The following is a 13,523-nucleotide window of genomic DNA, read 5'->3' as shown; positions in this document are numbered from 1 at the left end:
TGTGCTACTTATATGAACTGTGTCAAAGAACCAGATGTTTGCGATTGATTTTGTCCTAGTCTAGATAGTCTGTACTGGGCTATATTCTGATAGGGTGTTGTTGCTCCTAACCACCGCAGGTCAGGCGATCTTGCCGTGTTTATAACCACTTGGATTTTTGTTTCCATTCAGTGCAGTCAGTCTGCTAAAAGCTTTTACAGCTGCGAGACGCGTTCTTTGAGTTTCTTAAGAAAATGTTTACTTGCTGATATTTGGGACACGTGCCATCGTATCGTTAGACAAATGATTGTTAAACAGTGAAACATGTATACCGCATATGCTGGAAAAAGCAGAACTAATTCAAACAGTAAGTCTCATTTATATTAGTTTCAAGTTTAACTTTTTAAAAGGAACTTGATAGATTTCTTACTTCGGTTTGATTTGACTTGATCGCTCCACATATGATAGCTGTGGCCATTTGCCAAAGTATAGTTTTACAGGTAGCGGTGTAATTTCCGTTTCGGTTTTCGTGTAAAATTACTTTCATTGTTAGTTTAATCGACTAAATTACGAACTATAGCTTACCTACCCCGTTGAGACCGGCCTGTTATCGATTAGATCGCGTTTCTAGGTTAACTTCAAACAATTACGTTGTACCGTTAAAATAGACGTTAATATTTTTCGTGGGGCGCGTTTTTTAGTGTCATAGTTGTAATTATCCTGAGCTATCGCGTGTTTAACTACAACTTTGTTATAATTTTTTACGAGTTATTTCATCAAATTCATCAAAGTACCAAAAATGACAACAAAAGCATAAGTATAACAAAAGTAAGAGATTAAAATATTATACAACGTCTTACTGTTGATACTAAGACTAATTTTTTTTCGATTAAATAAATTGTACATGGGCGACCGAGCTTTGCTCAAGCTAAAACTCGATAACAAGCGTTTTCCCAGATATAAGACCAAGCTAGACCGATTTTTCATCCCCGAAAACCCATACATACCAAATATAATCGATATCGTTGGAGCCGTTTTTGAGATCCCCGAAATATATACAAGAATTGCTCGTTTAAAGGTATTATACATATAGTAGATAGACAGATTGATTACAAAATTGCGAACTCCTTATCGGGTGTTTGTTAATTTTTAACCCCCGACGCAAAAAGAGGGGTGTTATAAGTTTGACCGCTATGTGTGTCTGTCGTATCTGTGTGCCTGTGTGTCTGTCTGTCTGTGGCACCGTAGCTCTTAAACGGATTTACCGATTTGAATTAGGTTTTTTTTATTTGAAAGCAGGTCTTCTAGCGATGGTTCTTAGACATGTTTTATCTAAATCAGTTCAGCCGTTATTTGAGATATTGAACTTTGAAGTGACGAAGTCGGGGGGTTTCCAACTTATTATAATTATATTGTTACATAGTAGGTATATATATAATCCTGTTTTATCTTTCTTATTAAATTTTGACTCAAGGAGTAGGTACGAAGTATGTTGGTCACTACACACTACGTTAGCTACTTATTTTTTTAATATTCTAATTAAAACATCGACCCTCAAACTTCGGTCCTACCTATACTTAGCCCTGGTCTGATGTCTCACGGTTCTAACGTTCCGAGCAATTAAAGCATTATCTATATTATAAAATAATAGGTAATTGTGTCCAAAATGCTTACTATGTTGGCTATCGCAATATCCAGTTATATTTTTTTGTTTGCTTTTGTGGTAAGCAATGAAACTTAACTTGATAAATTCAACCACGGCTACATTTTATCATCTGTGCATACGATATTTAACAAAATTTGCACCTAAGGTTGATGCAGGTTACTTACTTAATATCATCCCTGTTCATGTAATGACCAAAAGCAAGGATGCGTAGAGCGGCGATTTTCTGTGTGAGGAAGTGATGTCACAAAAGGAAAGCGCCGAGCGGGCCAGCAGACCCTGTGCGACGCAAGAGAGCTGGGCGCCAGCGTATCGCCCAAGATCTCCGGCTCCCACTTTAATTAAGGGCCTCAGGCCACGGACACGGGGACGTCCGTGACCCGCAAGTGCAAGGTCCTCGAGGAGAATGGCGTGCCAAATGTTCCTAGGATGCCATTGGTGGGAAAGGGGCTTCAAGAATGGCTCCCCCAGGAGATGAATCCGGAAACGGATAACCGTCTCCTGGCGATGTAGCGGGTTGTACCGCTGCGTCGCTGGCAGGGCGGCGAGGAAGGAACATCCCGGGGGTTTTAGTGGGTAAAAAACCTCACATAACGTCATCACCTCCCCGTGATGATGGGGTATCTGGTGGCAGATTTCCCTCGGGAAAAAAAGGTTACTTAGTACTAGTTTGAGCTTAGAATATCATCTAATTCATTCCACCGCTCCACAATGTAATGCAACCTGCACTAACTTTTATTGTGATTGTAAACGACCGTAAACATCTAAATTAGATGTATGTAAACGCCTATGATTTAGATAATTGTAACTAAATTTAGCCAATAGATACATAGGTACAAAGTGTTTTTAAATTTCAACAGATGTGGTTAGGTCAGCTAGGTTTACCCCAGGACTTTTTGTATCATGAAGTCACACCGTTGAACATCATTATTACGACCGATGTGTCAGTCGCGTAGCTATCGGAGGGCTAGGAGGTGTCATGGAGTAGTGGCCAGTAACCGCTCATTCTCAGGGTGCCCTCGGACTCATAACCTAACCTGCAAATTGTGAATAAAAACCTAGTGATATCTTCAAGCGCAAACAGCGCCCAGAAAGACAAGACAGTAAGCAAAAATGTGAGGGAAAAGGGGGCATTGGGCATTCTTTTTTAGGGTTCCGTAGCCAAAATGGCAAAAACGAAACCCTTATAGTTTCGCCATGCCTGTCTGTCTGTCTGTCCGTCCGGGGCTTTGCTCAGGGACTATCAATGCTAGAAAGCTGTAATTTTGCACGAATATATATGTAAACTATGCCGACAAATGCTACAATAAAAAAATTAAAAATATATTTTTAGAGGATATACAGAGGTCCCATAAACGTAAAGTGAGGGTGATTTTTTTTCTCATCCAACCTTGTAGTGTGGAATATTGTTGGATAGGTCCTTTAAAACCATTAGGGGGTTGCTAAAACTTTTTAAAAAATTCAGTATGGTAGACCTAAGTATATCAAACTTGCAAGGAAAACTATAACGGTTAAGTTTTCTTGAGAATTATTAGTAGTTTAAGAGTAAATAGCAGCCTAAGGTATATCTAAAATATACGTAAACTTGGAATATTCCGTACAAAATATGAAATCCTTAGAAAGTATTACTTAATTTCTTCGTATTTCGGTTGTGTGTTTCGTATTACACCCTATTTCGGGTGTGTCCCTCACGCTCTTGGCCGGTTGTTAACCGAGGTCTTGGGTTACCCAGATACGCCACTGCAATGAGTCGAAATATTTATCAACTACAATTAAATAAATAAAAATAAAGGGTGTCCAATCCAGGCAAATGTGCACAAGGATATGTACAGTCGGATAAACTGTGTAAGTACACCCAGGGTGGACTTTGTGCTACTGATGTCATATTTACATTCCATACATCTGCCAAAGATATCATAGCGAAATTGATTATGAAAAGGTCCAGCCCTGGTACACGATTCAGTTTCTTCGACTGTGTATATATGTCGGCGGCCGATCGTAAAATCCGCCAGATCATGAAATGGCGCCATTTCATGATATGCCTACAAGTTGGCCAGGCATATCACGATGTGCCTGAGAAACAATACGGCAGATCGATTAGAGCAACGCATTCGTCATTGAAGCCGTGGTGGCCTAGTGGCTTGACCTATCGCCTCTCAAGCAGAGTGTCGTGGGTTCGAACCTCGGCTCGCACCTCTGAGTTTTTCGAAATTCATGTGCGGAATTACATTTGAAATTTACCACGAGCTTTGCGGTGAAGGAAAACATCGTGAGGAAACCTGCACAAACCTGCGAAGCGATTCAATGGTGCGTGTGAAGTTCCCAATCCGCACTGGGCCCGCGGGGGAACTATGGCATAAGCCCTCTTGTTCTGAGAGGAGGCCTGTGCCCAGCAGTGGCAGTTGGGACGTATATAGGCTGGGATGATGATTCGTCGATATTCCTAGCTTTATACCGGGTAGCGGCCGGCGAAGTGCCAGAAACGATATGGCGGCGTTTCATGATATACCTAGGAATTTCATGATCTGCTAAACTAGCCAAATCATGAAATGGCGGCGTTTCATGATATGCCTAGGAATTTCATGATCTGCCTAAACGTCACTAGGCAAATCGTTAAACGGCGAGTTTTTAACGATATGGCGGATGTCCCCTAGCCAATTCATGAAATGGCGCCATTTCACGATATGCCTAGAAATTTCGTGATCTGTCGGATTTTACGATCGGCCGCCGACATATTTACTGCCGTTTGATGAACTCTGTAACAAATGAGACAAAACTAACAAATTCGACGGCTTTAAAATTTACGCATATATATCGTCGCTTCGGAGGTAAAGATACTAAAGCGACATTTGACCAACTTTACAGGAGAGCGATTTAAAGTTTTTTTTTTGACGAAAAAAATTCATAACTCGTTTCTTTGTGAACACATTTTAGAATTTCTAAGACTGTATGAAAGACAATTCAGCATACTATGAACTGAAATCTATAATTTTGACCTAAGTACAATAGTTCAGGAGATAGGTGGCGCTTTAGTCATTCGTCTTCAACTTTTTGAGACAACGCAATAAGGTAAAAGGACTAAACGTAAGAATTGGTGTAATATATCATAATTTCAGATGACTAACGGGATATTTATTCTAGTTTTTTTATCTTCAAATTACTTAATGGCGTTAATCAACTTCTTATCAAACTGTGTTTAATGCTTATTCACCAATAATCAAACTATTTTACAACTGCATAATGCTTAAGCACCCTATTAAATGATAATCATAAAACATTACAAATACTTATTAGACTTGCCAGTTAAATGTTTTGAAATACAACATACTAATTTTCAGATTGCTTTAACGAATGATCACTAATGGACCGTCTGTGCTCGAAACTCGAAGTTCGTATCGTACCGTCCCACTCGCTCTCGTATTAAATAGTATAAGTGTCAGAGGGACCGCACGACACAAACATCGAGTTTCGAGTTTCGTAGTTAGCCCTGCGCTGACTTTAATCAATATTACTAAATTCAAAGGAAACACAGGAAATCGTAGAAATTTTTAAGTTTTATTTGATATTGGTTTTTGTTATCGTCTTATCTGCCTATCGTCGACTATTGGGGGATAAAGCTGTTCGCGTCCGTGGGCTTTAGCTCTAGTTACCCACACGTGTCCCCTAGGTAGCGCCAAATGAACAACCTCATTCTGGTGAACAACCTCATTCGGGTGGTAGGCTTCGGCCGCGGTTTGTCACCACCCACCTAACTAAGTTATGCTGCCAAACGGTCAAGGCCAAAAGGAGTAGCTATGTGGAGGGACGGGTCTGGGCAGGGACTTGCGTGCAAACTGGTTTCGGTGCCGTCAGTTTGCTACACCGGGTGCCTGTTCGTGGAGGGTAGCGGAATTCGAAGCACGCTGCTCTGCTGGCCGACCGCAGTTAGTAGGGGGCCCAAGTAGAGGTTTCGCCAACGTTGAAAGGCTGCCCCGGTAACTTGCGTAAAATCCCGAAGATGTGCTGTAGTGCCGGTTGGCGACCGGAGAGAGGACCCGCAAGCCGTGTTTGGAGGGTTCGGGCGTCCCCGCAGTCACTAGACCAGGCTCCTAGTGTTGTGGCTCACTTTCGTGTGCTGCTGGGTGAGCAGCACTGTGTCTGTTCAACTGCCGTCTTTTCTAACCTATTCACTTTTGTCTTTCTCATCTCCTTCTTCTTTTCTTCCGGTGAAATTACTGGCACGTGAAGTATCCCATCTTAGGCTTCTAGATTGGCAACGCATCTGCAATACCCCTAGTGTTGACCAGGCCAGGATACCCAGACGCAGATTAAATGTCTCTTAGACATGGCGTACTTGCACTACCCACACTACTCAGGGTACAGCCTGGAGCATACTTTTAAGCCACGTGCTGGGGTCTGCTTGTACGTTTGTGATGACATCTGTACTCAGCGTCTCCGCAACCTTGAGGATTCTAGCTTTTCCATTCTTTGGCTCTGATCTATCGGTCGCACAGCGGTGACTTGGAGACGACCAGGGTCTTTGATCACTTCAGTGTTACGGCACGGCGTGTGGTTCAGCAACGGTATCCGCGTGCGTAGTTGGTTTTCTTGGGGGACTTTAATGGTCACCGCGAGGACTGGTTGTTCCCATACCAAGTCATGGACTATGCAGGAGGAGAAGCGCGTAAGTTTGCGCTTTCGCTAGATCTCACCCAGCTGGTTAAGCAACCGACTCGCATACCGGATGTTGCCTTGCACACGCCTAATTGCTTGGACCTTCGGCTGACGACTGATCCAGACAGGTACAATGTGTCGGTGTCTTCCCATCTGGGTACTTCTGACCATTGTCTGGTGAAATTTGTGTCGCAGTACTCTCTTCCCGATTGCGCAATCGGTACTGGGCGAGTATGGCGATACAAATAAGCAGATTGGGATGAGATGCGTCATTTCTTTGCTTCCTATCCATGGCAGAAAACTTGCTTTTCCAGTAAAGATTCGTTGAGCTGCGCAGAAGCTGTTACCGATGCGTTGCGTCAGAGTATGGAATATTTCATTCCTTTCTCTCATATATACTGGTGGCAAATCTCGCCCATGGTTTAACGCTGAGTGCACTCAAGCTGAAGCTATTAAGCACTCTATTTGCTTACTTACTGTGGGCTGATGCTCGATGTCGCAAAGCTCCGGACCGGATGTACACATTAAGAAACAGCTCTTCAACAAAGCTGCCATGTCCTGCAAAAAGGTCATACGGAAAGCGCGATTCCTCCATGTTGGTTGTACCGGTGCCAAATTTGCTTCCTACCCCTCTGAGAGTAAAGAAAAAGAAAAAAAAGAAAGAAAATACATTCTTTAAGCGTTTTCGTCCTTAACCAAATCGGTGGAGTCCAATTTCTGTAGTCCGTCACTGCCACCACTGCTGAAGTCGGATTAGTCGCTTGCTCACACTGCAGCGGAGAAGGCAAACCTGTTCGCGTCTTGAGGATGAAAGTGCAGCGCCTCCATCCATTCCTCACTGTGGTACGTTTAATCAGGAGGTCAAAATACACCAAATGGAGGTTTTAAGAACGCTGCGTTCTCTGGACGTGAATAAAACTAGGAATAAACTATATCTGGAATTGTTTTAAAGACCTGTGCTCCGGAACTGTCTCCGGTTTTGATACGTCTGTTCAGGCTCTCCCTCAAGATGGGACAGGTCCCGGTATCGTGGAAGATTGCTAATGTGCAGCCAGTACCTACCCAAAAAGGGCAGTCGTGCCAACCCGTCGAACTATCGGCCTATCGCAATCACCTCCATACTATGTAAGGTAAAGGAGTGTGTATTGAATGCTAAGTTCCTGGTAGGTATATCTAGAAGGTAACGATCTCCTCAGTGACCGCCAATACGGGTTCCGCCGAAATCGGTCCACTGGGGACCTTCTGGTATATGCTACTCACATTTGGGGTGAACCTGTTGAGAAGCATGGCGAAGGTCTTGCTGTGTCTGAGGCCTTCTTAGCAGGATTCCTCCTGTCCTATGCTCATGGATCTCTGATTTCCTGCGGAACCGATCTATTCGAGTCGACGAATTCGACCTCGGAGGCCATGTCCGACTGGGGCTCGGCCAACTTGGTCCAGTTCAGTGCTGCCAAGACATAGGCGTGTCTGTTTACCGCGAAGCGGAGATCGTCCAATTTGTATCCTTACCACCTAAAGACCACCTTGAGGTACTTGGGTTAGACCTTCAATCTAGCCTCAACTTTGGTGCGGCTATTCTGTCCCGAGCGAAAACAGCTGCTAAAAAACTTAGTGTCCTATATAAGGTGAAATGATATTTCACACCAGAGCAACTTTTTACTCTTTACAAAACGCAGGTAAGGTCGTGTACGGAATACTGCTGTCACCTTTGGGACGGCTTGATTTGTTTCGATAATAAACAGTATGCATGCAATTTACAAACAACCAAAGCATTCATATATTTACCATCGAAGTTAATGCGTCGCACTACGTTAAGCTTTGGCAAGTTATAAATTTGATATTTTCACTTTCCGGGTTCGAATTTTTGGAAAGAGACATGTTTGTCTGATTCCATTTGGATCTGAAATTCAAGTGTTTTAATTAATCAAATTTGCCATTCAATAACATAATTTGAGCCTTTATATAGTAAAGACTAGACGTTTAGAATAGATAGATGTCAATTCATCATATTATTTCTATATGAGACCCTATTTCCGATACATAGAAGTCTCACAATAAGGTTACCTTTTTATCATGTTCCTTCGTACCTAACTCTAATAATAGTCAATAGAGTTAGTGCCCATAATCATAATAATTATTTGTTTACAAACTAACCTTTCGTAATCACAATCAATTATTTCAGGCTTAGTTGCCAACACGCTCTATTATTGTGTTGATATAAAAGACGCGCATAGTACCTTACCTAACCTTGGTAAAGTGATTGTATCTTAAGTTCCTAAGATTAAAGTCCAGGTTAACTTGGCTACTAACTGGCTAATTAATATAATTGATTTTTCGTAAAAGAAAAATACCTAAACACTTCTTTTTTGACAATAAAATATCAGATTATTGACTTACTGGACCAAACATAATCGTTTAATATTGTGTTTTTTTTACTTATTTAAATATTTTCTTTCTTTTGCTATGTTGTAATGACGCTAATACACCACAAATTCTGTTAACTTTTTTGTACTAAATACTCAAACGACTTAAATATATTCTTATCAGTTTAATCAAAATACTAAACGCATCCAAAACTTCAGAATAGACTGAAACAATTTACTAAAGCGACGAAGAATCAATTTTCTTCATATTCATAGAGTACTAAAACGCCAAATGTATTTAAAGTTGAAAAATTACTAATTACCTAACAATATAAAAGTTTAGAAACTAAAACAGGTAAAAGCACTAAAGAGAAAATACTCAATTTAAGCGTCGGATTAGTAAGAAGTGTCCCAAATTTCACTGATTTTTCAGGGACTAAAGCGCCAAAAAAGTCCTCTGATCGTCTCGAAACCCAGATAGATCGATGCAGAAAAATTCGCTGATTCCGGTGGTATATATAACTCAATTTGGCCCAAAGTGTCGCTTTAGTATCTTTACCTCCGAAGCGACGATATGGTCTTCACTTCACTCATCTATCTGTCTCGCTCTAACATACAACTAACGTACGAGTAGAATAGGTATGCTTATTCTAAATCTAAGATTTTAATACTATTGCTTTCAATCCTGCAGTAGCATGGCACCGACCGCAATCAGCGACATCGCGGGTGGAGGAAGAGTTGATGCAGAAGAGTGCGCGCGCGCTGTCTGGGGCTACCGACCCGCTTGAGAAGCTGCGTCTGCTCTGCCTGTCACGCGGAGCATCGGGCATTATGGGACTTGGCAGGTACACTATGCGACTGCCTTTGTAACGTTAGATATGCATATCCGAGTATAACGAAAGCGTCTTGTTTTGCTAAGTGAGAGAAATATTTTAAATAGATTTTCGTTATTATCAGTGTAACAAGTGTATTACTAGAAACTTACCTATTTAATTTCCAAATTATAATAACCTATCATTGTTTTTCTACAGAATTTTCCGAAGAATGGACGATGATGGCAGCAAACAACTCAATAAAGAGGAATTTTTCACCGGCATCAAAGATACTGGACTCGAGATCAGCGATCAGGCAAGCACACGTTACTGAACATAACTAAAATTTCTCCTTATAAGTACATGGTGTTAAGAAATCTGTACGAAAATTTAAACCACATTCGACTAATTACTAATACATACGAAAGGTACAAGTAGAGAAAAATTGAAATTCGAAAGAAAAAAATTGTATGGAGCTTAAAGTCTTCTTGTGACTCAACTTCCATATAAAACTTAAATTTTCGAATTAAAATATTTCCTATACGTACCTACTCACGTGTCCTGCCGCCCGTCCGTCCATCTATCACACAGGAGATACAATAGGTTTACTAAGGCTGATGGACAGTTAGAGCCTACGCTAGCAGACGCGGTTTGAGGGGGTGGACGCCTATTGAAGAAAGTTCAATATCTCAAAAACGGCTAAACCGTTTTGATGAAACATGTCTAAGAACCATCGCTATAAAACCTGATTTCAAATAACACACGAAACAGAGAGACACATAGCGGTCAAAGTCAGTCAAAATCAAAAATTCGTAATAAAAATCCGGCGTGATTGTAGTCAAACGCAAGCCTAGTACTGTTGACAAAAAAATTTTTTTTTTTTCAGGATGCAGAGAAGCTGTTTGCTCAGTTTGATACCGACAACAGTGGATCCATCAGCGTAGATGAATTCATCAGAAAGATACGCGTAAGTTACTTACCTATACCAAATTCGCGTCAGCCTGAAACACATAGTTAAATCCCACTAATATTATAAATGCCGAAGTTTGTAAGTTTGTTTGTTTGTTTGTTACTTCATCACGTCTAAACCACTGAACCGATTTAGATGAACTTCGGTATGCAGATAGTTTGAGTCCCGGAGAAGGACATAGGATAGTTGTTATCCCGTAAAATTGCATAGCTACCGCGGGATAGAAATAAACGTGTTCTACGCGGACGGAGTCGCGGGTAACGGCTAGTTAAGAGTCTAATTATTATACCATCATTCTCAGCCACTCAGCCATTCCGTTTTTTGTACTACTAAGTTGGTAACGCATCTGTCATCCCTTTGGTAAAGCAAGTATGTTTATGGAGAATGGTGATGATGAAGGCACCATCGGTCATGCGATCCACTTGTTAATTATTGCTTAATTTCGGTTTAGCATTTCATCAAGCCTCCTACATCTCGAAAGAACTAGTTACTTAGATTAAGTATCAGAAAAAGTTGAACGCGTACCTATATTTTCTTTTGTCAATCAAACAAAAAGTTACAAAGATGAAACGCATCGAAGTTCAGGAGGGGTGCCTGTGATGTCACGCTCACGCCGTGCTAAAAACTCAAAAGTGTCACAGCGTGACGTTACGCGGACTTTAGAGAGAGAGAAACATTTATTTACACATATTCGATACACATAAAAATACATTCGATTTAGCTTGCTAAAGCTGTGCGTCCACTGCATCGGAATCGGAGTGTACGTACGGTGCGGACGGATTTGTTGCTTTGTATAGATTTCTATAAGATAAAGATAAAATATACACGACCCTAATGTTAAATGCATAAAGTCGTGTATTCATATTTTTGTAATTTTGGCCGTATTAAACCGGGATTTTTAATCCCACGGAAAAAATGTACTTCCCTAAACAAAGTTTCTTCATTGTCAAAGTGACATTTCAGGGATCTCAAGGTATTATAGGCTAGCTAGAAATACCTATTATATAATAGTTATTTGTGTCACAAGGGAGCAAAATGGTGTATTTACGGCGAGGGCGTACAGTGAATCCAGAATGTAGCGAAGGATTCTACAATAGAATCCTGAGCGTAGCGAGGGATTCTAAGGTAGAATCCTGAGCGTAATGAGGGATTCAAGTGTTAACGCCCAAGATTAAAATAATTTTGCTCCCGAGTGGCTCATACAACTTTTCACACCGAGCATTAAGAAACTTGAAAAATATATATCTAAATATCATTAAAGAACAACCAGCATAAAAAATAGCGTGGCTTTACAATTATCAACTTCAAAAATTGACATTTGCAATAAAACACTTAGAAAAGCCTTGAACAGAAAAGTTACACTTTGCTCCCTCTCGACAGGGAGGAAAAGTTACTTTTCTGAAGGAGAGGTGTGAAAAAGTTTTTTTTTCTATGTACTCGGACCGCAGTCCATCCTTTCATACAAAATAAACGAAAAACACAAAGGAAAACGTAACAGTAAAATTTAGCATCCACAAAGTAAAACATTTTATCTTGATTAAGAAATACAGTTTTTTAATGGAAAGACGATTTCTGATAAATGTGGAAAGAATAATAGGTAAATATCTTGAATGTTGCAAGTGTTTTTCGATAACAGCAACACCTTTGTAAAATGATTATTCCCAGCCTCCAATGTCGGATTCTCGCCGCACTATAGTGGAGCAAGCATTCAAGAAGCTGGACAAGTCTGGGGACGGCATCATCGCCATAGAAGATCTGCGCGGCGTCTACTCGGTTACTGCTAACCCGAGGTACAGTTGAGGTCAAAGAAGTCTTTGCACTTTAGTATTTAGCAGGTATCTAGTAGTCACCATTTAGGCATTTATGCCTTCCGACACTACACCGTGTTTCTTTGATTTCCGTTAACTATAAGTAAAGGAACTATTGAATCAAATGAAGTTAATATCTCTAAGACAATATGGTGGCCTAGCTCATACTGTTTAAAAATAGCTCAGTATAAAAGATCCTTAACTTATGACGTAATATCGTTACTACTTTAAAAGAATCTTACTTCAAAATAGATAATTTTTTCGAGTGAACTTTAACACGTTCAATTTTGTTGACCTATTGATTTTAGATATGAGATTTTTTCAAAGCAGTGATGATATTAACTTTTAATTTAAATATTATTTGGCAAAAGAAGTTTAAAGAAGTGAGTTTGTTTGAAGCATGTATGTAGGTAGATAATTCGGTACATCCTCTTATGATATTAAGACAGCTACCCATCATGCAACCAGGGTCGGCCTTCCAGGCCGAGTTATGCCTTTCTTTAGCTTAGCGCCCTTTACGACAAGCGATAAAATGCCAAATGGGTCGTGTTTGTTAGACATGAAATTACTTATACCTACTCACTCCTACGATATAAGTCTTAAGTTAATAAGCTGAGGCTAGTTTTCCTTATAGATCGATAAAAATAGGTGTTCAAATTAAGTTAATAATAATTAAGTTGAGATGGCGCGCGCGGCGCCCTGTAGTAGATATATCTGGCGCCCTGGCTGGCAACCCCGGTCACCCCCCCTCCCCTTAAGGGCCTACGCTCGCTGACGCGGTTTGCAAGGAGCGGGTGGACGCCTATTGAAAAATACACGGAAGAATAATAGTTATTTGTGTCACAAGGGAGCAAAATGGTGTATTTATGGCGAGGGCCGTACATTGAATCCAGAATATAGCGAAGGATTCTGCAATAGAATCCTGAGCGTAGCGAGGGATTCTAAAGTAGAATCCTGAGCGTAATGAGGGATTCAAGTGTTAACGCCCAAGATGAAAATAATTTTGCTTCCGAATGGCTCATACAACTATTCACACCGAGCATTAAGAAACTTGAATTAATCAGCATAGAAAATGGTGTGGCTTTACAATAATCAACTTCAAAAAATGGCATTTGTAATAAAACACTTAGAAAAGCCTTGAACAGAAAAGTTGCACATTGCTCCCTCTCGTCAGTGAGGAAAAGTTACTTTTCTAAAGGAGAGGTGTGAAAAAACAATTGTTTATATTCTTCCGTGGACAAATACCTAGTAAGAGCGGCGCTAACTGCACGCGTC

The 13,523-nt window shown here is 40.6% G+C and overlaps 1 protein-coding gene across 4 annotated transcripts in view; it reads left to right on the top strand.

Moving 5' to 3' along the window:
* LOC141433520 (calcyphosin-like protein) overlaps nucleotides 1-13,523 on the top strand; it is a 111,424-nt gene that overhangs the window by 95,658 nt on the left and 2,243 nt on the right. For 3 of the 4 annotated variants that reach the window (XM_074095590.1, XM_074095591.1, XM_074095593.1), the window contains exons 3-6: nucleotides 9,350-9,503; nucleotides 9,690-9,786; nucleotides 10,357-10,437; nucleotides 12,106-12,230. In XM_074095590.1, coding sequence (XP_073951691.1) covers nucleotides 9,350-9,503; nucleotides 9,690-9,786; nucleotides 10,357-10,437; nucleotides 12,106-12,230 — 457 coding nt within the window. Of the gene's footprint in view, nucleotides 1-167; nucleotides 347-9,349; nucleotides 9,504-9,689; nucleotides 9,787-10,356; nucleotides 10,438-12,105; nucleotides 12,231-13,523 lie in introns of those variants that run through there. The other variant, XM_074095592.1, reaches the window with a different exon arrangement.

This window comes from Choristoneura fumiferana, chromosome 12 (genome assembly GCF_025370935.1).
Source record: "Choristoneura fumiferana chromosome 12, NRCan_CFum_1, whole genome shotgun sequence".
Lineage (NCBI taxonomy): Eukaryota > Metazoa > Arthropoda > Insecta > Lepidoptera > Tortricidae > Choristoneura > Choristoneura fumiferana.
Note: the sequence above shows the minus strand (reverse complement) of the source record. Positions and strands in the feature narration are given on the sequence as shown.